The 26,326-nt window shown below is 34.4% G+C and overlaps 2 protein-coding genes across 4 annotated transcripts in view; one reads left to right on the top strand and one right to left on the bottom strand.

Moving 5' to 3' along the window:
* UBAC2 (UBA domain containing 2) overlaps window positions 1–26,326 on the top strand; it is a 158,353-nt gene that overhangs the window by 14,325 nt on the left and 117,702 nt on the right. For all 3 annotated transcript variants that reach the window (XM_039849446.1, XM_039849445.1, XM_039849444.1), the window contains exons 2-4: window positions 11,357–11,484; window positions 13,453–13,572; window positions 14,096–14,205. In XM_039849446.1, coding sequence (XP_039705380.1) covers window positions 11,357–11,484; window positions 13,453–13,572; window positions 14,096–14,205 — 358 coding nt within the window. The remainder of the gene's footprint in view (window positions 1–11,356; window positions 11,485–13,452; window positions 13,573–14,095; window positions 14,206–26,326) is intronic.
* GPR18 (G protein-coupled receptor 18) lies at window positions 19,200–23,278 on the bottom strand. The gene is made up of 2 exons (XM_039849447.1): window positions 23,043–23,278; window positions 19,200–20,551 (listed from the first exon to the last, which is right to left on the bottom strand). The coding sequence occupies exon 2, from the start codon at window positions 20,515–20,517 to the stop codon at window positions 19,522–19,524; it is 996 nt and encodes a 331-aa protein (XP_039705381.1). The 5' UTR covers window positions 20,518–20,551; window positions 23,043–23,278; the 3' UTR covers window positions 19,200–19,521.

The following is a 26,326-nucleotide window of genomic DNA, read 5'->3' on the forward strand; positions in this document are numbered from 1 at the left end:
TTGAACATATAGAACCATCCCTGGCTTCTCATGAAGCTGTTGCTGACAGCACTTTCACCACGTTGACCTTTATAGCTCTTAGCCTTCTCTTAAATTAGCATTGCTCTGATAGACATTTACCTCAGTACAGATGATTCTTTAGGCCAGACTTTGAACACCAGCAGGCCACACAGATGTGTTTTGTTTTTAATCTGTGTGTTGCTGGTCAGGGCAGGGGGACAGGGAGGAGAGTTTCTTTCCAATATTTTAAAATTGGAGCATTTCAGACAGAAATCTAGATTTTTCTTATCTCTCGAGGTAGCCATCTGGCAACACCAGGGCTGAATTGTCAGATGACAGAAAATCTACTGATCGTGCACTTTTTGCCACCCACTTCCCTGTTTCTCTGATACATGCCTGGCCACCTTAGGCCACTGAATTTACAACACATTTTCTTGCCAATTACCATATATTTTCTCATTTTAAAATTACTTTTTTTTTCCCTCTTAACAGTTTATCATAGTGGTACAAGCTTTCTGATTCACTTTTTCAGAGTTGTTTCTACTGTTGAATAATTTATCCTATATTTATGTGTAGCATTCATAATTTTCTTATTTTGGATTTTAAAATATTATTTCATTTATAATTGTATTTCTTATCTAATTAGCACTTTTAACAAGTACTCCTTTTTACACTTAATGAAAAACTTAATGTTTGTATAAACTCTTTCTAAGAAGGATAAACTCTAGTAGTGCCAGCATAGCAGCAGGACCAAAATAAAAATATAGATGCCTAATGCATTGTTGATTACTTGCAGATTTTCTCTGGCATGCAAACCTTTGTGTTAGATTCTGTTTTAGAACTTCCTTTTTCAATTTTAAATTGCTCGTTCTCCTCCCCCCCCTTCCTAAATTCACACTATGTAAATATTTTAGATGTAGAATACATTTTTTATCTAGAGGGCAATTATCATCCTTCTCCTTGCCTTTTTTTGTGTATTCTTTTCTAGAAACTTCTTAGCCTTTTCTTTTGGTCATTTTCCTGATGAATTTTACAAGCATAGGTCTAATAACAAGTGTTTATTGGCTGCCCTCACGAGGCAGGTATTCTGCCCAATGTGACCCGTGAGAGGAGCTGTCAGTGTAGCAGGCGCCCAATGTTGATTGAATTCTCTCCAATGCATTAGGAATAGGAGCAGATTCATAGATGGCTTACAACATTTTACTTCTAAGGACATTGTAGGGAAATGAGTGTAATGAAAAATAAACTTGGGACTTTTGACTCCTGGACAGTTTTATGGAAGTCGTTGTTGAGATGGTCACCAGTAGGCACTTGCTCCTCCCTTACCTAGTCACTGAAGATCCGTTTCATTGCTTTCTTCTAGGAAGCTCATAGGCCTGAAGAATAAATCATGGTAGAAGCAGAAGGTATCCCTTGCAATGCATGGGTTAACTGCACTTTTATGGACTTCCACACTTATTTTTGGTTTAGCTCATTTCTGATAAAAAACTTTTAAGAATTTACTTCATAAGACACCAGATTACCCCATTTTTGTGAGAACCCTGAGAAGTTCATCAAATAGTTAAGTAGTCACAAATAGGAAGACCAATATGATAGGATATGGCAGCCCCTCCTCTCAGTGGTGTGAACCACATTGGGGTTTTGATGAGTGTATTTTTACATGGCTAACTTGTGGGGATGGGCAGAGTTACTAGGTTAGCTGCCTTTTTCTTCCCCCTCCATCCCCACCCCTTGCATCTGTCTTCAGCTGCAATGATTCTGTAACAGCCCACATGGCAAGCTTTGCACGACCTGTGGTTAGTGTCTTCATTACCTAAAAGGTGCATATTTTTATTCAGGTAAAATTCACGTATCATAAAATTCACCATATTAACCATTTTAAAGTATACAATTATTGACTTTTAGTACATTCACATTGTTGTGCAAATATCACCAACCACTGTCTAATTCCAGAACATTTTTATCACCCCCAAAAGAAACCTAGTATCATTATTAAGCTGTCATTAGCCATTCTCTCCTCCCTGCCAACCACTAATCTGCTTTGTGTGTGGATTTGAAAATTCTGGACATTTCATATAAATGGAATCATGCAACATGTGGCTTTTTGTGTCTAGTTTCTTTCACTTAGCATAGTTTTCAAGGTTCAAATTTATTATAGCATGTATCAGTACTTCATTCTTTTTATGGCTGAATAATATTCTGTTGTAAGGATATACCACATTTTGTTTATCCATTATCTGTTGATGGGGATATTTGGGTTGTGTCTACTTTTTGGTATTATGATAATGCTGCTATGAATATTCAGGTGTTTGTTTGAACATCTGTTTTTCAGTTCTCTGGGTCATATGTTAATTCTATATTTAACTGAAGAACCAAAAAGATACAGGTCAGGTGCTAAAAACTTAACAGTGAAAATCCCTTTAGAGCTTGGACCATGATATAAAGATGCCATATTTCCTTGTTATATATTAGAAAAACATTTTTTTCTTTAGAGTCAGGCAGAACTGGGTTGAAATCTTGGCCTGTAACTTGGGCAAATTATTTAACCTTTCTTAGCCTATTTTTTACCTAGAGCATGCAGATAACTAATTGCTGCCTCAGGGTTACTGTAAGCATTCACTGAGATGGTATTACACAGAAAGTGCTTTTTTTAGCACAGTGTCTGGCATAAAGTAATCAACAAATACTGTAATAATTATTTTAGGATAATACACAATCACCAAAGCCTGATTGCTATTTATTGCCACAGAGATGGCTGTGTATTTGGGTTATATCAAAGAGTTTGTGAATGATCCAAAAGTAAACATCTTAAATTTTGGTATTTTATGTTCTCCTTGCCATAAATGTTTGGGTTTTTACTTTTAGATTAATACATCACTGTTATTGTCAAAATTTGTAACATCCCTGTTTTCTAAGGTGGAATGACCTGTTGCAGAGAAATTTTTTTTAACCTTCCATTTGACCACTGCTTGGGTTCTTCATGTATGAACCACTTCCTGGCTCTACTCACAGGCTAAAAGATTGCTGGTGACTTGCCTTAACTTATGTCAGTGCATAAGGATTTAATGAAACCTTTTACAGAGTTATTAACTAGTCAAACACAAATCATATTTTCTAATTCTTAAAATAGATTTTTATTAAAAAGTTTAAATCTCCCATAAACAGATCAGAGATACTAGTTAATATTTTAATAGACGCTTTAAAAAAAACCCAGGTATTTATGTTCTATTTTTTTAAAGTATTATGTTACTTATTTATTTACTAGAATATTTAATTATATACTAGAAATATTTTGCACTTACTATTTAGGAACATCTTTCCAAGAAATGAAATATGTTTACAACCTACTTCTTAAAATTAAATATTTTATTTTATAGATAGAACATAATTTATCCTACCCATTTTCCTATCCATTTTCCTATTGGACATTCATGTTGTTTCCAGTCTTTTCACTATTATAAACAATGCTGTGATGAGCACCTTTGTAGCAAAATTTTTGTGCACATCCGTGATGATTACTTTGGGCTAAATTCCTAGATGTAGATTTATTTTTTTGATCAAATTTATATATATATATATATATATATATATATATATATATATATATATATATATATATATATATATATATATATATTTTAAAGCTTCTGTTCAGTTCAGCATTTAATAAATACCTACCACTCTGTGTTGCACCCTCCCAAGACTGCAGTCTTTTTATATTTCCATTCATAACTGCATTTATTTTTGTTACACGGGGCACCACTTTGATGCCTATCATTGCTGTTTGTGACTATATATTTCTTTCTTTCACTTACAACCCACCATTCAGGTGAAAATCCCTTTGGACCACGCAGTTCTATGGCATTGCAGCATAGGAAGCCATTTTATTTGTGGTCAGATTTTCAGGGTTTGAACTTGGTTCTGCCACTCCCTAGCCATTATTTCAGACACCTGTTCTTGCACAGCATTTCGGTATGCTCAGCCTCACCTCTTATTCTCTTTTTCTGCAGTCTCTTTTGTTTTAAACTCCTCTAGTTTGGTAAAGCTTATTTCTCTGTTCCTCCCATGGAGCTTCTTTTTTCTATGGCCACTCTGGATTATTGAGGGATGATGGATAACAATCCTTTTCTGTTTCTTCCCTGGGTGATAGTTCTAAGATATATTCATAAGCCTTCTTAGAAAATCCCATAGGACCAAGCACTCGTTAGAAATATCTGTTGCTCCTAGTGGTGGCCAAATGTTAATGAATCTCTGTATAGACTCTCCCTCCCTGTTTCACAGCTTGTATCCTTCACTTCTGCTCCCTGGGATCACATTCCGAAGTAAACTACCTGTCTGTAAGGCTTTTCCTCACCTTTTACTTTCAGTGGAACCCAGGCTAAGACATTTTGTGATCATGGACAGGTAACTTAACTCTTTTAAGTTGCAGTTTTCTCATAGGTGTAAATTTAGAGAGAGCGGTGTCCACTTCATGTAGTTCATTCATTCACCAGTACTTACTGAAACACTAATATGTGCCAGGTGCTGTTCTAGGTATGGGAATATAGCAGTGAGCAAGACAAACAGCGACTCTTAACTTCACAGAGTTTACATTTTGATGAGGGAGACAAGTAAACAGAAGAATTTTAAATGGTGAAAAATGCTATGAAATAAACAGGATGATGTGCTCCAGAACAATAAAGTCATGATTGAAAACCATTCTGAGATGCTGTTTGAAATGAGAACTGAATGATCAGGATAAGCTGGATGTGAGAAGAACATTTTGGGTGGAGGAAGTAGCAGGTGTAAAGGCCCTAAGGTGTAAGTGTCAGGAGCAAGGTAGTACACATAAAGTGCCGTGTATGGTACTTTGCACTTGGTAAGTGTTCAGTAAATGTTGGATAGTATTAATAGTAAGATTAGATCAAAAAGGTAGCCTGTCATTAACTAACTACACAGCAGTAAATAGCAAGTTTTGCTTAATGAATTGACAAAAACTGACTTCATAGAATAAGTAGATGATTGTGCAGGATCTGAAATGAGTTATATGGTACATTTTTCTTTGCTCTGATGATATGATGAATTACATTGATTTGCTTTGCATTCCTGATATACAGTTCCCTCGGTCATGATGTATTATCCTTTTTATGTCTAGTTCAATTCAATTTACTAATATTTTGTTGAGAGTTTTGCATCTGTGTTACTAAGAGATATTGATCTGTTGTTTTCTTTTAACGTCTTTGTCTGGTTTTGGTATCAGTGTAATGTTGGCCTCACAAAATGAGTTGGGGAGTGTTCTCTCCCATTCTACATGGTGGAAGAGTTTGTATAAACATGGTATTCTTTTTCCCTTAAATGCTTGGTAGAATTCTCCAGTGAAGCAATCAGGCCTGTAGTTTTCTTTGTTGGGAGACTTTTAACTATGAATTCAATTTCTTCATTTCTATAGGACTATTCAAGTTATCTGTTTCTTTTGGAGTGAGCTTTGGTAGATTGTATCTTTCAAGGAATTTGTGTGTTTCACCTAAGTTGTCAAATTTATGGGCAAAATATTTCTAATATCCTTTTATTATCCTTTTAAAAATTATTTGTGCTAAGAAGTACATACATAAAATTAACCATCGAAACCATTTTTAAATGTACAGTCCAATAGCATTAAGTACATTTCACAATGTTGTGCCAACCTTTATTATTCTGTTAATGTCTATGGGATCTGTAGTGATGTTCCTTCCTTCATTCCTGATACTGGTAATTGTGTCTTCTCTTTTTCACCTGATCAGTCCTGCTAGAAGTGTATTAATTTTATTAATCTCAATCAGCTTTAGTTTCATTGATGTTTCTCTGTTATATTTTGGTTTTCTAGTTCATTGATTTCTGCTCTTAATTCTTTCTTTCTGTCTACTTTCTTAGAGTTTAATTTGCTCTTTAATTTTTAAACTTGTAGCCTACATCGTCATTTGAGACCTTTTCTCTTCCTATATAAGCACTTAATGCTATAAATTTTCCTCTAAGCACTGCTTTATTTGCAGCCCACAAATTTCGATTGGTCATACTTTTACTTTTTAATCTATTTTCCATCCATCTTCTGTTGATTTCTAGTTTAATTCTGTTATAGTCAGGGACATAACTTGGTATGATTTTAATTTCTTTAAATTTATTGAGGTGTGTTTTACAGCTCAGACTGTTGTCTGCCTTTGGGGAATATTCCATTTGCACTTGAAAAAATGTGTAAATTGCCACTGTTGAGTAGACTGTTCTATAAATGTCAGTCAGTTCAAATTGATTGATATTGTTTTTCACGTCTTCTATATTCTTACTGATTGCCATAACAACATACCGCAGACTGAATCGCTTAATCAACAGAAACTTATTTTCTCGCAGGTCTGGAGGCTGGAAGTTCAAAATCAAGGTATTGGCAAGTTTGTTTTTTATTGAGGCCTCTCTCCTTGGGTTATAGATAGCTGTTTTCTCCCTGCATATTCACATGGTCTTTCCTCTGTGTGTGCGTATCCCTGGAGTCTCTTCCTCTTCTTATAAGACAGATTCCATTAGGGTCCCACCTATGACCTCATTTAACCTTAAATACCTTTTTAAAAGCCCTATATCCAAACACAATCACATTGGGAATTAATGTTTCCGCACATGAATTCTGGGGAGACACACTTCACTCCATAACACTGATTTTCTGTCTTGTATTATTGATTACTGAAAGAGGAGTGCTGAAGTCTCCCACTGTAGTTACGGATTTATGTTTCTCTTTTCAATTCTTTCAGTTTTCACATAGGCTTTTGGGATCTGAAATTTGCTCATCTTAAGAGGAGGACTTAAAAGTGGAATTACCTGATTTAAGTTATCAAATCTATATTTTTAGGAGTTTGTTTAGTCCTGGGAATGATTAAAATGGTTTTATAAATAGGGTCAGTTATTAATTCATTAAGTATTTTATTCTTAGTCTTTATTTTTAACTGTTGTAAAATATACCCAACATAAATTTTACCATCTTAATCATTTTTAAGTGTATACTGTAGTGGCATTAAGTATAGTCACATTGTTGTGCATCTCTATACCCATTAAACAACTCATTTCTCCGTCCCCCAGCCCCTGACAGCCACTATTCTACTTTCTGTCTCTATGATATGACTACTTAGGTACTTCATATAGGTGTACACATACAGTATTTATCTGTTTGTGTCTGGTTTATTTTACTCAGCATAATGTCCACAAGTTTTATTCATGTTGTAGCATGTGTCATAACTTCCTTCCTTTTTAAGAGTGAATAAATATTCCTCTGTATGAATATATCACATTTTGTTTATTCATTTACCCATTGATGGACACTTTGGTTTCTTCCACTACTATTTATCGAGCACCTCTTATACATCAATCGCCTTTCATTAAATAAACCCTTATTGACTTCCTTTATAACAGGCCATATCCAGTTATAGGCATGGGGAATACTGTAGCAATAAACGTACTAGACAAAGTTGCTGCCTTCAAAAAGTTTGTATTCTAGTGGAGACTGAGAATGGGAAGATATACAAGGAAATATATTTCTTGATTCTAAATTGCATTTCCCCTAGTGTTTCTAAAATTGGGGTGTACCTTATAGTTGATGATGTCTTAGAATTATATTTGTCAGTGTTTCTTTTTTAGTGACAACTAAAATAATAGTATATCGTACAATCAGTTTGAATCATAGATTTTATGAATCACTATTTAATAAGTCAGTTGTTGATAAGTGCTGTGAAAAAAAAAAAATAAACCAGAACAAAAAGGGTAGAGTTTTGTATGGGGTATTCACAAATAAAGTGACATTTGAGCAGAGCACATGTTCAGTTCAGATATTTTTTCATAGCAGGATTTCCTCCATGAAAGATACAGTGTGTTGGTTTGCATTCTGGCACAAACTCCTTACCTTGCTGTGGACTGGCAGCAGCTTATGGACTGGTTACTTTGAATAGCACTGGTGTAGAGGGCAGGGTCCTGGCAGGGGTAAGAGTAAGAGTTGGGGGTTTGGGATGGGCTCAGATCTTATAGGCATGATAAGGGAAAGGGTGACAGAATTTTGCATCTTAGTAATTGGCAATAGTTCTTCCAGTTGCTCAAAACCAAAATTTTAGAGTCATCCTTGACTTCTCTATTTGCCCATATTCTATACACAGTCAGTTAGCAAATCCTACTCACTGTACTTTCAAAACATCTCCCAATTCTGACCACTTTCAGCACCCCCACCTAAACCACCCTGGCCCAGGGCATCATCACCTCTTGCTTGGATTATCATGATAGCCTCCTTACTTGTCTCCCTTCTTCTACACTTGCCTTCATGTGATCCCTTCTCAATTTAGCAACCAAACCAATCCTTTGAAAACATCTGGTCATGTGATACCCCTACTGAAACCTCTCAAAAGCATCCCATCACTCTCAGAGGAAAGGTTAAAGTCCTTATAGTGGCCTAGGCGGTTCTACACTCTTTGCTCCCATACCTCTTTGCCCTCATGTTCTACCTGTCTGCCTTGTGCTTATTCTACTTTTAGCTGTCTTGGCAGCCTTACTGTTTCTTAATCATGTTGAGCGTGTACCTGTCTCAAAGCTGTTGTACTTGCTCTTTCCTCTGCTAGGAATACTGTTCCCTCAGATATCTGCAAGGCCCACTTCCTCAGGTCTTTGCTTAAATCTCACTTTGTTAGAAGGGCCTTCTAACCACTCTATGTAAAATGGCACCCCTCTTTCCCTGCTACCAGTGTTTTCTACCAAACCAGGATAAGCTAAGTTATGTCGTAGTAGCAAAAAACTCCAAAATATCAGGGGCCTAAAATGACAAGGTTTGTTTCTCACTGACAGTATCCCTCCATTGCAGGTCACCTGAGAAGTCTCCTCCACATTGTCTTTAACTCCAGGATCTGCCTGATAGCACAGCCACCACCTTGAGTATTGGTGGGGGGAAAGCCCATTGAGTGGCTCTTCACGTATTTGCCTGGAGATAGCATCTAACACATTGACATGGCCAAAGCAAGTCATATTGCTATTCCTAAGTCCAGTTACAGATGGGGATGGGTGGTGGCAGTTCTATCATGTATCTTAAAAGAGACCAGGAAATCCATGGTGGATGACATGACCATACTTTTTACCCTGCTCAATTTTCCTAAAGCATTTATTTGCATCTGACATAATACATATTTACCTTGCTTTATATATTTTCTTTTCTCTCTTGTTTAGACTGTAAATACTACAAAAGGAGGGACTTTTTCAGTCATTTACTGCTGTACCCCAGGGCCTATGATAATGCGTGGTCAATAGTAGGTGCTTATTACTTTAAGAGAATGATTGAGAATACTAAAGCAAGTCATTTGTTTATTCAGTTGGTGACATGTAAGCCAAGTTGGGAGTGTGGAGCAAGAAGGTTTGAGGAGAGAGTAGCAAGCAGATGGTATCAAATAAGAAGGTGAAGAGCAGACTTAGAGAGAAAAGCAGTCGAATTGCTGGTCAGTGGAGAGTGTCAGTTTGAGATTTGAGACCATGAACCTACAGTGAAATCTTACAGCTCAGTTGTGTGATTTTTTCCAGTAATGTTGAGTTGGCCTGGAAGAGGCAGGAATGATGGAACTCATTTTACAAAAATAGGTAGAAGCCCAGGTTGAAGAAGGAAACATGATCCTAGCTGCCCCTTCAAAGTGTACCTACATCCCCCCTGCTCCATCTTTGGTCCTGTCAGAATAATAAAGGAGCTTGCCTTTAACCAAGAACCCCATTCTCCTGAATGGTGTCATTACAGTGGTATGAGTAGTTTTCCCTATATTTATTCTTTATTTCATTTACTTCTCATAACACATTTGAGGTAGCTTTTCCTATCTTCATTTTACAGGTGAGGAAAACTGAAGGTTAAATTACTCAAGATAGAATTTAGATGGGTTAAGCTCACAGCCACGGTGCTCTGCTAGATTTTTGAGGTATACTCATTATATCTCCTGTACTTCTTGAGGCAATGGGGAGCTCTCTTATCTGGAGAATGGGGAGCTCTGTTAGCTTTTAGATTCCCTGGAGCCTTGATTGTATCTCAGTCATGAAGACATTGTGCAACCACTTTACTATTGGTTCCAATTTAGATGTTGCAAGACCAGAGAGGAAACAGTTGGTCTATTTTTATATACTTAAACAAGTGCAGTAACCACATTACCAACTGTAACTAGTAAATTCACTACCAGGGAATTTCTTATGAATATGATTAGACTGTACTTCACACAATCTGAGAATGTTCTCATCGGTGATACTTTTCTGTGGTCTTGCCTGTTGATGATCTGAATGTTTCATAGGTGCAGGAGGCTATGCTAGGCTTTATTGCCAATATAGAGCAGAGAAGGCAGGTGGCCTCCCTTTAGGAATCTTTAATGTAGTCAGGATGGCAAAACAGGTACAAAACCCTGGATATTAAAGTTAACGCCTGGAAACAAGGGTGCAGAGTTGGGGAAAGGCCTCTCAGGCTAAAATGCTTCATTGATATGGTCAGTAATACTGTAATAACTGTGCATGGTGCCAAGTGGATACTAGACTTATGGGGGGAGTCACTTTGTAAGTTATATAAATGTCTAACCACTGTGCTGTACACCTGAAACTAATGTAATATTGCATGTCAATGTAATTGAAAAATAAAAAAATAAGGGTAAAGGGGGTCAAATATATGGTAATGGAAGGAGATTTGATTTTGGGTGGTGAACACACAATGCAATATACAGATGATGATTATTGAATTGTACACTCGAAACATATAATTTTATTAATATCACCCCAATAAATTGAATAAAAATTTTTTAAAAATTAAAAAAATAATAAATAAATAAAATGCTTCACTGAGACACATGGAAGGAAGTGGAAATTGAGCTGTAATTTGATGGCTGCATAAGATTTAGACAAGGCTCTAAATGGAAAATGGACTTGGGCTCCAGACATACTCATGGTAGAAAATCTCAGTAGGCCACTGCAGTCTGCAGTGTTAGCAGTTTTACTCATATATATATATTTTTAATCCTCTGCATGCTCAGAAACTAACTGGTCGATTTGATAGAAAATATACTCTTCTATTTTGTCACACTTTGGTGACTATTTTCTGAAAGGTATTCTATGGAAGTTAATCGCTGTAAACATGGTTTGGTCTCATATAAGAGCCAACTGACAGTGAAGCCTCTGCCAGTGAATTCCACTTGTTTTCCAATGCTCTTTGGTAACTTACTTCTGCAGGTATATATTTTGAAATATATGTTAATGAGGATTAAATTTTAGAGTTTGTGAAGTTAGTTTTCATTCTAATTTTTAAAAGTGAATTCACTTGCCTTTTAAATCTTAGAAACAATCATTCTAAAAGTGTTTTCCTTTCTCCCTCCAGACAAGGCACCTCTGTCTAAAAGTCTTTTACTGGTCCCCAGTGCCCTGTCTCTTTTGCTGGCCCTCCTCCTGCCACACTGTCAGAGATTTTTCGTGTATGACCTCCAAGCAGTCAAGGATGACTTCCAGGTGAGCTCTGCTTCTTTGGCCTTTGAGAGAGAGAAGGCAGATTTTTTTTCTTGATTTGCCTTTTCTTTCTGCTATTCTTAGTCCCTCAAAGCCTCTAAATTTGTAAGATATACTATTTATCATTAATATTTCATTAACAAGTAAGTTTCTAATTTTATTTATTGATATTTTCAGCAAAGCAGATTATAATAAAGCAATTGCAGTATTAAGCACATCTCTTCAGTTTCACTAATTTTACTCATGGAAATGCAATTTATAATTTCAAGAGAATTAAAAACAAATCTATTTTTTAATGATTATTATACCTTTTTAACATTTTCTAAAACCTGTGTCAGTTTGAAAACTGGATGGTCCAAGCTCTTTTAGCTCTAACTGAATCTATGAATTACTTTTATAGTGGTGGTTAAACCAAGTAGGAAATTTCTCTTGGGTTTTTGCTCCTGGGAAGAGCAGAACTCTGATTTTCAAGATTGATGGGCTTATCTCATTGAAAATGCTTGTGCTGGGTCTTGTCTGTGGATTTTGGAGTGTTAGTGCAAATTATGGTGTACAACCTGCCACTTTGCTAAATACTTGGTTAGCCAATTTAAGCACAATAATTCACTTCTTGAATACTGACAGCTTTGCTTCATAATGATGTAATTAATACCATTGTTCACCTTGGCTTCACAAAGTTCTTGTGAAGGTCTTTCAGTTATTTATCCATATTACCACTTTCTGTCGGAATATAGTATAACTTCTGTATTATTTCTGTTGCTGTAATGCAATGGTTCTCAACATGGCTGCACATTAGAATCACCTGAATAAACTTTGAAATATATATATATATTTTTTACAGTACATATATTATTATTTAGCTATTAAAAGTAATAAAGTTCTAATACATGCTTAAACATGGACCTTGAAGACATTATGCAAAATGAAATAAGCCAGACGCAAAAGGAAATACATTGTGCGATTCTACTTATATGAGGTACCTAGAATAGTCAAATTCTTAGAGGCATCAAGTAGAATAATGGTTACCAGAGGGTGAGGGGAGGGGAGAATGAGGAGTTTTTATTTCATGGATACAGAATTTCTGCTTGGGATTGTAAAAAAGATCTGGAAATAGTGGTGATGGGAGTACAACATTGTGAATGTTCTTAATGCCACTGAATATATTTAAAAATAATTAAAATGATAAATTTCATTTTATGTATGTTTTACCAATATAAAAACAACACAAAAAAAGAGATAAGGTTAATATTTGCTTTACCTATCTTATAAGGTAATTATGAGGGGGAAATATTATCAAAGCGTTTTTCAGATGTTATTGGGATTATCTTTAAAAATCTGGAAAATTTTAAGAAGACTCAAAATAGGCCTCTGAGTAGCTCTTTCTTCTGTGTATAGTCCTTCATATGTTTCTCACCCAACCAGAAATTGATTTAAATTAAGTTATTTAAAAAATTTGAACCTAGTAATATTTAGCAACAGTGACCATAAATTGCCTTGTACAAGTTACTATGAAGTGGATTGATCATTAAATTAAGCTCAAGAATGTATATTACTGATTTTATCCCTAAATTGCTTTTCAGTTACAATTTTGATTTAGTAGCATAAAAATGAACATCTGTTAGGCTTTCATTCAAGCTCATGTATATAATTTTTTTAATCATATTAAACATAGTCCTAAATTTTTACAGGAATATTTTGTTGTCTTAGAGTATATTTTCTTGTAATAATAAGCAAAAAAAATTTAAGTACCCTTTGTGCTGTTACATGGAAGGAATTTTTAATATGAGAGAGTTTAGCTCATTTCTTAGAGAAAACGCATATGTAGTTTTCCTTTTCTGTGTGCATAATTATTGTGCTTAAATTAGAGTTTAAAAAAATAAACAGTATAAAGTAAATGTAATAAACTTGCTGAGGAAGCTACCTGAACAAACCTTACTCTTATTTATTGTTCTTTTTAAAATCCCTATCTAGATTTGGAGGCTGATATGTGGAAGAATAATTTGCCTTGATTTGAAAGATACTTTCTGCAGTAGTCTGCTTATTTATAATTTTAGGATATTTGAAAGAAGATACGGAAGCAGAAAATTTGCAGTAAGTTTTTATGTATTTCCCTTTTGCTATTAAGTTATAGAGAAACATTTTTTTTTGTTATTCTTATATTTAAATAGTTTTATTTTGTTATTAACAATTATCTCTTAATTACATGGTCCTGTGTCTGAATTGGAACATTGATTTTAACCAAAGAAAAATTTTAAATTTAAGCCACTAGCATAATAAAATAAGGATGATAATAGATAATATCAGGTCTGAGTAGGTAATAAAAATTTTAATTAGGATTTTGACTTTAATGAAATTTTAGTCACTTTTTTGGTTAATTGGTTTTTGTGTTACTTGTTAAACATAAATCATGCTATATCTTTTCTTCAACATTCTTAGAAATTATGGAAGTTAATGAATTTGACCAATAAAGTATAGTATTACTCCCTTATTTTGAAAAGTTTATTCTAATAAAAACAAACTTAAAATATATATATATATCTGAGATTGTTCTAACTAAATAAAGGTTTATTTTTAGAAGACTCCTCTATATAATATACTTCCTGTTTAATTTTAGTCCTTTTTGCTGGGTTCCTGGGTTTTGTCAGCCTTGGTTGACTGCATCCTCGTTGAAGCTGTGTGGTATTCCTTTGGTATCACTGCATCCAGGAACTTGCCTTCTGGATTGTAAGTAGCTCTCAAAGATTAGCTTAATTTACAACTACTTAAATTTAACTTAAAGCATTATTGTACACGAAAGTCAGAAAAAGAATCTTTTAACCTTTTAGATATAGCAAAATTGTTTTATGTATAAAAATCCAAACTATACTTACATTTTCATTATGTTCTTGAAACAATTTATTTTACACTCATTTCTTTTTTTACCTTTGAAATCCTATATTTTAGATAATTTTTAATGAATTTCCTGTTCTGTTTCTGAAGAGTATAATTAATGTTGTGTATTTTTATAATGAAATTTTGTCTTTGAAATTTTGTGAACTAAGCACAAAAATACAAAATTTAGATTAGATTAGGAAACAAAAATGTGAAGTTTCTGAAGAATTTTTTTTTTTAGCATTTTATTTTAATTTATTATTAGTTTTAAATATACAATACATTGGTTAGACATTTATATAGTTTATGAAACAATCTCCAATTACTTTATCACTCCTCTGGCTCTACACATAGCTATTACTGCTGACTACATTCCCTATGCCATGCTCTCCATCCCCATGACCATCTATCAACTACTAATTGGCATGAAAAATGATGTTTTTTAAAATTGATATTTTTTATATACTTCCACCAAAGATAAAGTCAGTATGTAGATTACAATGTAGCTAACCTGCAGCCACCAACCTAACTCAGATTATATATGCTTTCATATTGTGTTAATCTTTAAAAACAAAACAAAAAAACATGTATAAGTCTATGAAATATCTAGTATCTAGGAGCAGAGTTGTTAGCACATATAAGTGAACTTAAAGCATCTCTGAATTAAGTATCTGAGACTGTATTTGAGAGACACTTTGAAATAAAGAAACCAGATATTTAAACTTCTATGTGTATTAGCTTCAACCTTATTTTAATTTTGAATTTGTGTTTTTGAGACAATTGTATGTATCTTGATTCAAATTCACTTTGGTTCTCTATTTTAAAAATATGGTTAGTGATCTAATAGCTTTCATAATTACATTGTTAGTATTTACAGTATAGCTGCCCTTTATGGGATTTACTGAATTATGGTTGGAATGAGTGTTGACCTTTAAGTGTTTTGATAATGTATGAGTCTGAATAATATTTGAATGGAGACATAAAATTCTTTGTCATAATTTTAATGCAGTTTTTGTTGAGTTCCACAGGTTGTAATTGTATTGAGATTGAGAAGTTTAGTTGACCATTCTGCTATTGTGGAAAATTGTGTAGTCATCAGGAATGATTCTTTGTTGATTCAGAAAAGCAGCAGCATTACTAAATCATTAGTTTTTCCCAAATATTTCTCATTCAGGTCAATTCTTTTTGGTCTATAAGGCCTACTGAGTTATGGAGGGGTATATATGTGTAATGTGTGTTTGTCTTAGAATAAATTTTGGGGATGAGTAATAACAGCTTTTAACTCTTGTTTACATTATCCCCTTGTCTTTTTTTTTTATTGTGCATTGAGTTGAATGACAGTTATTTCTTTACATGAGTGACATTTTTTTATAGAATCCTATTAACTGGTACATATAAAAAAATTGATACAGTTTTGAGTTGGTAGGAATATTTTTACTCATTCTTAAGGCAATAAAGCATTTACCTATTTAAATCTTAGCTTGTAGCAGATGTTGCAAACTTGAGTAAATTGAGTTATAGGATGCCCTTCTGAAAGACAATATAAATGTTAATTCAGCCATCACCTGAATATTTGTCTTTCCTTTTCAAATCATGAAACATTACTGTATGACTTCTTAGCATCTTGAAACTTTCTCAAACACGAGACTACTTAGAACATAAATCTTTATTTCAATAAAGAAACTTTGCATTTTGTAAATATATCTTTTATTGGACGGTAGCAAAGCTTCAAAATTCCTCCCTTTTTTTAGTCAACATGCTTTATAACTTGCAGTGTTTTTCACCTAACATCTTTTTACCTTTTTCTTACCTATCAATGCCAAATTTATCTGCTCTCTATAATTCTCCACTTCTTATTTCTCTCCCTTCTTTTTTTTTTTTAATGTTATCACTTTTAAAACTTCTCTTGTAAAGATCACCATTATTCAACTAATTTCTAAAGCCAGTGGCTTTTTTTCAACTTATTTTACCTTTCAATAGCACATTAAATGCTTTTGGTCTTTCACTATTTCATGAAATAACCTGCTTCATTGAGTTCTAGCACACTACCCTCTCCTGGTCCTTTTTGACCTTATTTACTGTCTGCAGCTCTTTTCTAAGCTTATTTCAAGTGCTTTTTCTGGGTTATCTTGTTCACTCCCATGACTTCAGCTACAGTTAGCATCTGCTGTTTGTTTCCCAACTCTCTATTTCCAATTTGTGTTACTTTCCTGATCTTTATAGAGTCATATTTCCTAATGACTTATAAGTCTCAAAAAAAAATTATCATATTCAGAAGCTCTCATTTCTTCTGATCTCTCTTTCTGTGCTCTCATCCCCTCTTCCTTCTGTACTCCTTATTTTAGTTAATGGCATTTCTAGCTACTCAGTCTCTCAAGGTGGAAATCTTTCCCTTTTCTTATCATTGCATTAGGGCACCAAGTCTTAATAATTCGAAGTCCTGTATAAATCATTTGTTTATCCCATCTTCTCTGCTTCTGTCATTATCTCAATTTAAACTCTAATCTTTTCCTAGATTTTTGCTGTAATTCTCTAACTAGTCTTCCTATAAATTTAAAGCATTCCATGCAATGTTATCAGAAGTTATCTTTCTAAAATACAAATTTAACCATGCCGGTCTTTCTTTTAAAAACATTTGAATCCTCATTTTTTTCAGAATCAAAATCAAATTCTCCCAAGATGATATTAAGGCAGTCTAGAATAGTGGGAATGGTTTTTCCATCCGATAGACCAGAATTGAGATTCCAGCTCTGCCATATATTACTAGTTTGTAATCTTGAGCAAGTTACTTCTCTCAAGTTCCATTTCCTGAGCTCAGTTTATAGATGACCCTCATACGTAAATTGAGAATCATACTTTATACTTCATGGAGCAGTGGAGAGAACTAAATGTATGTGAATATCCTAGCAGTAGCAACCTCCCACCCCCATATATTGGTTTTCTTCTTTCCCTTCAAAGCCCTCAAATCTGATCCCAATCCCGTGTTTCAAGCCACTCCCCCATCAGTCATTCAGCTTTCTTAACATGTTGTGTATTTGTATTATTATACCTATTTGCTTTTCTTTCTGTACCCTGTCACCCTTTGGTAGTGTTAATTGTCTTTTTATTTGTATTCCAACAAATTTATTAAGATCCTTATTAGCATTTATTACATTGCATTATCATTATCATTATCATTATCTGGGGCTTCTATGCCACCCTATCAGCTCTTTGAGAACTAGTTTTACTTAATGTACTCATTGCCTTATATTCAGTCATGTTGCAGGGATAGCCTTGATTACAGTATAGCCCCATAAGACTGTAAGCTAAGGTCTTTGAACCATAGACCTGTTCATCTCTTTTTCTAGTGCTTCACATAGAAATTATACCTGGCATCTGATAGATTCTGATGACCGTTATTTGAAATTTAGAAAATGTAATTATTAGGTTTTAAAAATAAAAATAACTCCATTATTAAAAGCTTTATGTATTAGGTGCTTCTAGTGACCCATGCCTATCACACATTTGTCCTTATATACCTGTTATTTTTTCATTTTACATGTGAATGTTACATTGTTTCCCAGAATCAAACTCCTCCAGAAAAGTGGAATTTCGAGTTTTGACATAGCATGTTTAAATGAATCTGATTGTAACATGGAACAAAATTATTTTTAATTAACTGTTTAGATTATTGTGAAAACCACGACATACATTTTTACTTTGTTGACATTGTGTTAACAAAGCCTTTTGTTGTGTTTTGTGCTCTCAAATTAAACTCTTCTCATCAAGAAAAGCCATTTCAGAGAATAGATTAATCAGTGTAGTTTAAGAGTAGGCAATGACCATATATATGTAATGCTACATATCATATGCAGGAGTTATTTCCATTGTTTTAGAAATAGTTATTCATTTAAAGATGTTTATGAAAGTATCTCGCTCACTTGACTATTCAAATTAAATTATTTAAAAAAAATGGTAATTGAAATAGAAAGAGAACTGAATTTGGTTTCTAATCCTGGTTCTTTAGCTGAGCAAGTCACATAAGCTCTGAACCTTAGGTTCTTTTATATTTAAGACAAAGATTAGACCAGAAGATCATCTAAGGGATCTCCTAGTACTAAAATGCTGTTTTATGGTTAGGCTTCTCTGTGTTTTTTTAAGAATATAAATTTACTTATGTTAATTACATAAACCCATTTATAACCAGTGCATTGATTTGATTATAAATCCCTTTAGAAAGTGATTGTGTAGTTCCATAATATTTAGAATATGGGCTTAACAAATTATAGTCACTTGGTTTGTTAGTTTATTAGGGGAAATTAAATAGCAAGATCCCTGATAGTACTGTTTATACTGACATATGACCTGGGGAAAAATTCAATCTCTTTTGTAAGGAGATATTTAATCACTAGGAAGAACAAATTCTTTATATTGGAGAAGGATATTTCCTGTATAGTAGAAACCTCATGTCATAGGAATGAACTTGGATTATTGGGCAGAAATAGGATCTTAAGATAGATTTCCCCCATTGGTCTTAAGTAGAGTCTGGTGCATAGTAGGCTCTTAGTAAGTGTTTATTAAATGACCGTGGTCTGTTCCCAAAAGAAAATGAATTCAGTAGGGGAGGGCCGATGGCCATGCCTTCTACAGGCCCCATCAGGAGCTTGCTTCCACTAAATATGCTCTGCAGCAAGTGACAGTGACGAGTTGAACATAATTGTTAGTGTAGGTATCCTGAGAGTTTGGTTTAGAACACAAAATGTTGGATTTGGACCACCAGTCCTGAGTGTTAATTAAACCAAAGGGAGCTGCATCTAAATGAAAAAGACTTGAATCAACTTATTTGGAACAGTAACTGGATTTTTTTGCCTACTGACTCGATTGACATCAGGATTCACTTGCACATAGAATTAAATCAAAAAAAGCTAAGTCAACTATGTATTTAGATAAGTCTTGAATATGAAACACAGATCTCCCAATACCTCGTAAAAGTGTCCAATACAGGTTTTAAAAATAAATAATTAGAATATTTCAGAATATTATGTCTCTATAATAAGATCCCACAAAAGAGTTTTCAAAGTTTATTTTTTTAGGGGAGAAGGAACTTGATAATATCATATAGAATATCCACTGACCCTAGAGTAGTTAGTAAAGTGGATTTAAAGAAATCGAAGACAAACTTTATATCATTTATAACATTTCACTATTTATGTTGCTTAGTGACCGTAAACTACCAGATCGGAAGCTTTTTCTGCGCACACTCCGAAGGTAATTGCGGTATAGCATGACACTAATGACCCGAGCCTGAAATTGTTTTGAAACAATGTAGTAGAGAATCACATCCAGACAGGTGCTGAGGTTCATGAGGAAGGTGGTAAAGGCTCCCCAGGGGCTGTAACTATTCTCATCCCCATTCAACATCAGGAAAGCAAAACAGATGTGGAAAGGCATAAAGCAGACCAGCACCTGCACCATGAGAGTGACGATGATCCTTATAGATTTCTCTTTGACTTTTGGTTTCAGCTTAGATGTCCTACCATGAAGGAGACTGTGAATAATGACCAAGTAGCACCCAATCATAATGAACAGAGGAGTCAAGAAAAAAAATATCAGTCGAGTGAAGTTCAACATGTTAATAGCTTTTAAATGGATGATATCTGAAATCTTCAGGCAGGTGGCAGGGGTGGAGGCTTTATCTGGGTCTTCATAGAGCAGTAGGAGTGGGATGGTGGTTGTCAGGGTCATTATCCATACTCCCACACATGCCAGCACGGCTTTGCACGTTTTTTTAAGTTCTTTGGCATATTTCGGCTGCACAATGGCCATGTATCTGTCAGCACTAATAAAAGCAAGAAGCCATAGTGCAAGACTTGGATAAAACACTGTGAGAGCCCCAAGAATCTGGCAGAAGTACTCTCCAAAAGGCCATTCACCTTTCACATAATAAAACATTCGAAAGGGTAAGCTCATTATAAATATCAAGTCCAATAATGCCACATTCATCATATAGATCGTTACAGTGGTTCTCTTCTTGGTAGTACAACTGAAAACCCACAAGGCAGTGATGTTAACAAATAATCCAATTATGAAGATACAGCTGTAGAAGACAAGGGCTGCAATTTTGTATTCATCTGGATATGAGCTGTTAGAAGAGCCAGGTTGAGCTTGATTGTGAGAGGTGGTCATCTTATAGCTTGTTGCTGGGCATGACACTTAGAAACTGTAAAATAGTCAAGAAGAATAGAAGAAATAAAATGCACCGCTGAAAAATAAATGTTTAACTTTCTTATACTCAATTTGACATGTCAGTGGATTTTAATTTTGAGAGTATTTTATATTGTAAAGTCGATACATGTTTTAGTATTTATTAAAACATTTCTTAGGTCTTATTACTAATATGTACTAAACTGTTAAAGTGGTATGGTGTATCATAATGCACTGGCAAATTTATTTATTTGCATCTCTCCCTGCCTACCTCTCTTCTCCCCCAAAGGATAACCTTTTCTTTATGTTTTTCCCCTGATAGTGTGAAATTGAGTAGCAATTATACCTTTAATAATCATTCTTTGATTGAGACCAACTAGGGAAAGGCCATTCTGAATTTTGAATCTTACAGTATAGTTTGCCACCTTTTTATCATCATCATTCTGTTTAAATATTTCTTAACCCAGATTAGTAATATCAGATAATGAATTTTTACTTATTAAATAGAATTTTCATCTATATAATATATAATAGAAAACTAATAAAGGAACCATATAACTGGTTAATTACTGAAGAGTCACAGTACTTCTCATTTGAGTTCAGGAACTTTCCTTTTTTTCTGGTATATCCCCATTGCTTATTGGGTAAATCGTAGATATTCAAGAAGTAAATATTTGCTGAATTGATAGATGAGTGAAAGAAAGAATCTTTTGCTAGGTGTTCCTCAGCAACTACTCTCTAATTTATCAATGAAGACTTGCTTAGTTGGCCATTAAACCTTTTTTTTTTTAAGTGGTAAACATTTCTTCATAGTATTGTGTACTCTCTAAATTATCAAAGGTCTAAAAGCACCACCAGTGTCTTGTGCCATGCTCTACAGATCAAGAATTTGACTCTTAGAACAACAGATGGGCTAGTTCCTAATGCACAGTTGGGAGGGCCTAACGCTGAGTCTTCCAGATGGTGTTTACCATTGTCCTAGAAGCAGATTTCAACTGCTGCAGTGGTACACAGAAAGCACCACCTTGAGAATAAGATATTGTTAATACAGTAAATTTCATGCCCTCACTCTACCTAGATACAGAAGCTTTAATGTTGTTTTATTTGTCAAACTAAATTTTTAAAAGGAATATCAGACAGTTATTAATAAGAAGTCAATAACTTTATGTGTATGCAGAAACTAATTCCCATCGCCAAAAAAATGTCCATTTCTAATAGAAAGGAGTTTAGTGATTATAAATATCATTAGCACCCCACCCCCGTTTCAGAGTGAAACTTTTATTATCCATGATGCAATGCCAACAAGAGTGATTTTAAAAATAGAGTCACTACAAAGAGATGGAACCTTGTGGCATCCCTTGAAATATGGAGGTGTAAGAAAAGTTTCCTTCAAAAATGTCATTTGCAGAGTGGTCTGTCTCTAATTCAGCCCCAAATCTCTCTTTAGTGAAAATTGTGGGGGAGACTAGCATTCTGGTCAGTGACATCATGGGCTATTGATAATTTAAAATTAATTTGAGCAATTGTTGTGGACAAAAACAAAATTTGAGTTTGTTTTTCCCCTATTTCACTCCCACCCCTCCCTCTCATCTCCTTTCCTTACTTCCTGACCTGACTACAGCTTGTTTGCCAAATATTTAGGTTAAATATGATTTTGGAATAGATTTCTACATATTTAAAAGCCTGTTTTAATTAAAATATTATATTTCCAAATATTGGTGTGACTAAACTATTAATTTCTATCAAATAAGAAAAGTACTACATAGAAAAACCAAATCTCCAGTATCATACAAAGGAGAAAAATTTTGGAGGTTTGACTCTTATTTTTAACTTTCAGTGAATTTTTAAATAGTAGCAATTGTAAAGTAAGTGAAAAAAAATTTTTTGCCCCTTTTAATATTAGGACACTCTTCAACCTGTTCTTATCCCAAATTCTGCCACATAAATTCTGTACTTACAAACCATTTTTGAGGAAGTCTTTTTCCCCATTTTGGGCTCAGACCTGCTTTTATGTAGCCAACACTTGTATTCATTTACTTAAGGTTGAAAAAAACGTGTGTGATGCATGTGTTTTAAAGGCATTGCTGGTATAGGTTGTGCTCTGCACACACAGGCAAATTTTTGGATAAATATTGAAAAGTGATTGGCTTTCAAGTCAGCATTTTAAAAGTTTTTGATTCCATGATTATAGTCTTTTCTTAAAAACCTATAAGTACATTTCGTGAAACAATATAATTTAAACCAAGTGACAACTCTTAGATACACTTATGATTTATCATATCAACATTTTCCTTAAGTTGAAAAATTATATTTACTAGTAATGTAAAACAGTGTTGAAAATAAGTAAAAAATTGTATTAATGCAGTAAGATGACAGCATAACCCAATTCAAAGTCCTTCACCAATATGGTTTCAGTAATATATTATTAAAATAAAACAGTGATTTTGAAATTTAGTAAGTACAACATTACTTCTTATAATCTGTGAAGTTAATTAAATGTGACTTACCTCCTGTCCATCAAAAGGCTGTATTAGAGAGCAGTGTTTTCAGTATACCCAGTTCTGTAAAAGAAATATCTTTGAGTTTCTTGTGTTAAAATTGCTCTTTCTAGAAATGGTATATTTAAGAAATGCTGTATTTCTTTTGTTTTAGGCTTTTCCGTTGCTTTAAAAGTTGTTTCAAATATGATACTGGGTATAGGAGTTATTACTCTTTCGGCTGTAATTGTTGCTTTGCCTCTTTCAGGAAGTACTCTCTGAAATGAGGCTTTTTCAGCTTATGACTTTACCCTGGATGTGGTTTTTCTCTTTCAGAAATGATTTGTTTATGAAGTCATGCTCAGAATAAGCTCCACTTGAAATGATGGCATATATTAAAGAGAATCATACAACAATGTCTTCAATTTGTTTACTTTGTTTACTTCAAGTCTGGATCATCTATTGAAAGAGTATCATATTTGATATTGATTAGAATGGGTTTCATAGTATGGCTTCTTTACTTTCTAAGCTGTGTGACTTTGTCTAGTTACCTACCCACTCTGAGCCTTTGTTTCTACTTAGTTTCTATACAATTAAAATAGAGATAATACCCTTCTGATGGGATTGTGAGCACTATAAACCAGAAAAATCCCAAGGGTCAACATAATAAAAATCCCAAGTGGTTAACATAATACCTGGCACTTAGGCATTTGAAAACAGAGTTAAGCCGCTACAACAAAGTTCCTAAAATCATAGAATATCCATTTTTTACTGTTAAAACATTTCTAAAATGATTAAAATTGGAACCCTCAATTATTTGCTTCTGCTTTGCATATACATTTACCCACTTTGGTTTGCTTTATTTTTTAAGTCCCCAGTCAGTGCTTCATATCCCTTTTATGTCATGTGGGAATCTAGAAATAATTCCTTGTGTATAAACATCCCTGCAATTGCTAAGAAAGGATTTTGAAAGTCTTTAGTGGAATAATTTACATGTTAGGAGTATTTTAACCCAAGAAGGGAAGTGAAACCAATGGAAAGGGAAGTAAGCAACCCTAATAATTGCCTGCCTAGTTATATTAATTTTTTTACTTTCTCTTTTCTTAAAAAAAACTCTCATTTGTTTGTCCTAAAATTTTAATTATCTTTATATTTGGTTATGCATGATTTTTCAGCTTTTAAAAGGCACACGAAATTAACTATTTGTTTTTTGAATCTTTTTTTCCGCAGACAAAACAGTAGTAAGTCTGTGACTTGTAAAAGTTATTTGAATCCTTGCCTTTGGTGACTAACTACTTTTGATTGTGATAACCTAACTGCCAGAATAATGGGGTTTAGGGGCATTGGCAACAACTAAAGCAACTGTTTCTCGTGTAGATGAAGTTTTAAGGCCCGGCAAGGCCGGCAACTTGCTGAGGAGCCCAGACAGCTAGGCCCCTCTTCTTCAGGTGCTGAGCTCAGTGTCCTCCCGTTTCTGCCCTAGCTGCTGTAATAACTTCTTGTTATGAGGTGATTACACTGATATATTCACTAGACAGGATTTATTCATTGCTGAATAAATTACAGTAATTAGTTTTTTAATACATAGAGTTATGTTTCCTATGTAGTATAGGAGTTTGATATTTCAGCTGGAGTTAGAAACCTCTTACCTGTGGATCAGTCTTTTCATTACCTTAATTTCATATAGCCTGTGGCAAGGTTTCTAAAATTAAGTATTGATTAGCATCCCCTGTGCTGCTCAAATCTGCAGATACAATGATGGCATATCTTATTAAGCATATCTTATTAAGACTTGAGTCCTTTATCGTACACAGGGAGATTAGTTTTTTTGACTCGCCAGTCTCTCAGAGGCAACAAGGGGCAAGTTAGGAAATCCCCATGGGCACAGCTCGAGGGTGGATCAGCTCTCACCTTCCCACCTTCCTCTTCATTTTAGCTGTGTGGGACTTTCTGCATATGCTCTTCTTTGCCTTTCACATGCTATTCCAACCTGTAACATTCCTTACCACTGTACTCCCATCTCTTGGCTTGGCCATTTGCTACTTATAGTTTAAGTTTAAATAATGCCTTCTCCAGGAAGTTTTCTCTGCTCTCTGAAGCTGGATTGGTTATTCACCCCTGTAAGTTTCCTTAGCACTTGGTACTTACCCCTGTAATGCATGTGTTTGTGTTATTATTACATATCTACTTGCCTTTTATCCTCCAGTAAACAGAGATCTTTCAGGGTTGGTATGTGTTGTATATAACAGGCTTTTAATAAATATTTCTTGAATGTGTGACTGAAAAAGTAGGTGAAGAAATGGAAGCTTGAGGAAGGGACAGATGAATTACTGAGCCAGGTGTCAGTATCAGGGATACTTTGACCAGCTTATGTGCGGGGCCCTGCCAACCACAGAGCAGATGCAGAGACTGAGGCAAGGAGCATGGAGGCAGGGACCACCCTCTCCTACTCTCTATGACCCTCATAGCACTTAACATCACTCTCTGTGTTCCTCTTTACAATAACTTTATGCTGGAAAAGAATTACAGCGAAAAAAAATTTCTCCAAACCGTTTGGCAGCAAGTAAACTTTTTTAGTATCTAGTTTGCTTCTTTAATACTTAAACCTAATGAATTTTTATTCAAATAGAAGAACTTGCCTTACTCAAGTTCATAAAAGCATTCATGCTGCTTTTATTTTGGAATATGAGAATATGAAAGAAATTCTTCACCTTACAAAAGAGGGATTTTATGGATTCCCAGAGTCTACAGAGTTCCCTTCGCATTATGAAATAATCTGTTTAAGCTCCATTTTGAATTCCAGGTTAGATGTTAAAAGCCCTAAGTGATTTTTTTATTTTAGCTCTTGAGCCCAGTTTGAGTGAATATAATATAGTTAAGTTAAGCCAATTTTATAATTATTAGAAATGATGTAGTTAATAGATTTACACAGTAAATCCCCATTACAAAACATGCTCCCGTATTAGAGATTGGCCTGTGCCACAGATAAAATTATATTTCCCATTCTTAACCTATTTTTCTTTACCACAGCAAGTGTAATGGGAGCTTATCCCAGTTCCTCAATGGGTATCGTTATGAGGGAACCCAGCACAGGTGGCTGGCAACACATAAATTCATAGTGGTTGGTAGACAGCCAATCTCCAGAAAGAAGAAGGGATGAGGGAAATGAGGAGTGCTCCGAACTAGGGTGAGAGTTATCATTTAGCCCGTAAGGTCTCCCACTTTATGTTATAAAATCTTGTCCCTCACTCCTCTCTTTTTCAAACTGGTATCTAAACTTACTGCTTTTTTATTTTTTAAGGGAGAGATATGTT

Source organism: Pteropus medius, unplaced genomic scaffold (genome assembly GCF_902729225.1).
Source record: "Pteropus medius unplaced genomic scaffold, Ma_sr-lr_union100, whole genome shotgun sequence".
Lineage (NCBI taxonomy): Eukaryota > Metazoa > Chordata > Mammalia > Chiroptera > Pteropodidae > Pteropus > Pteropus medius.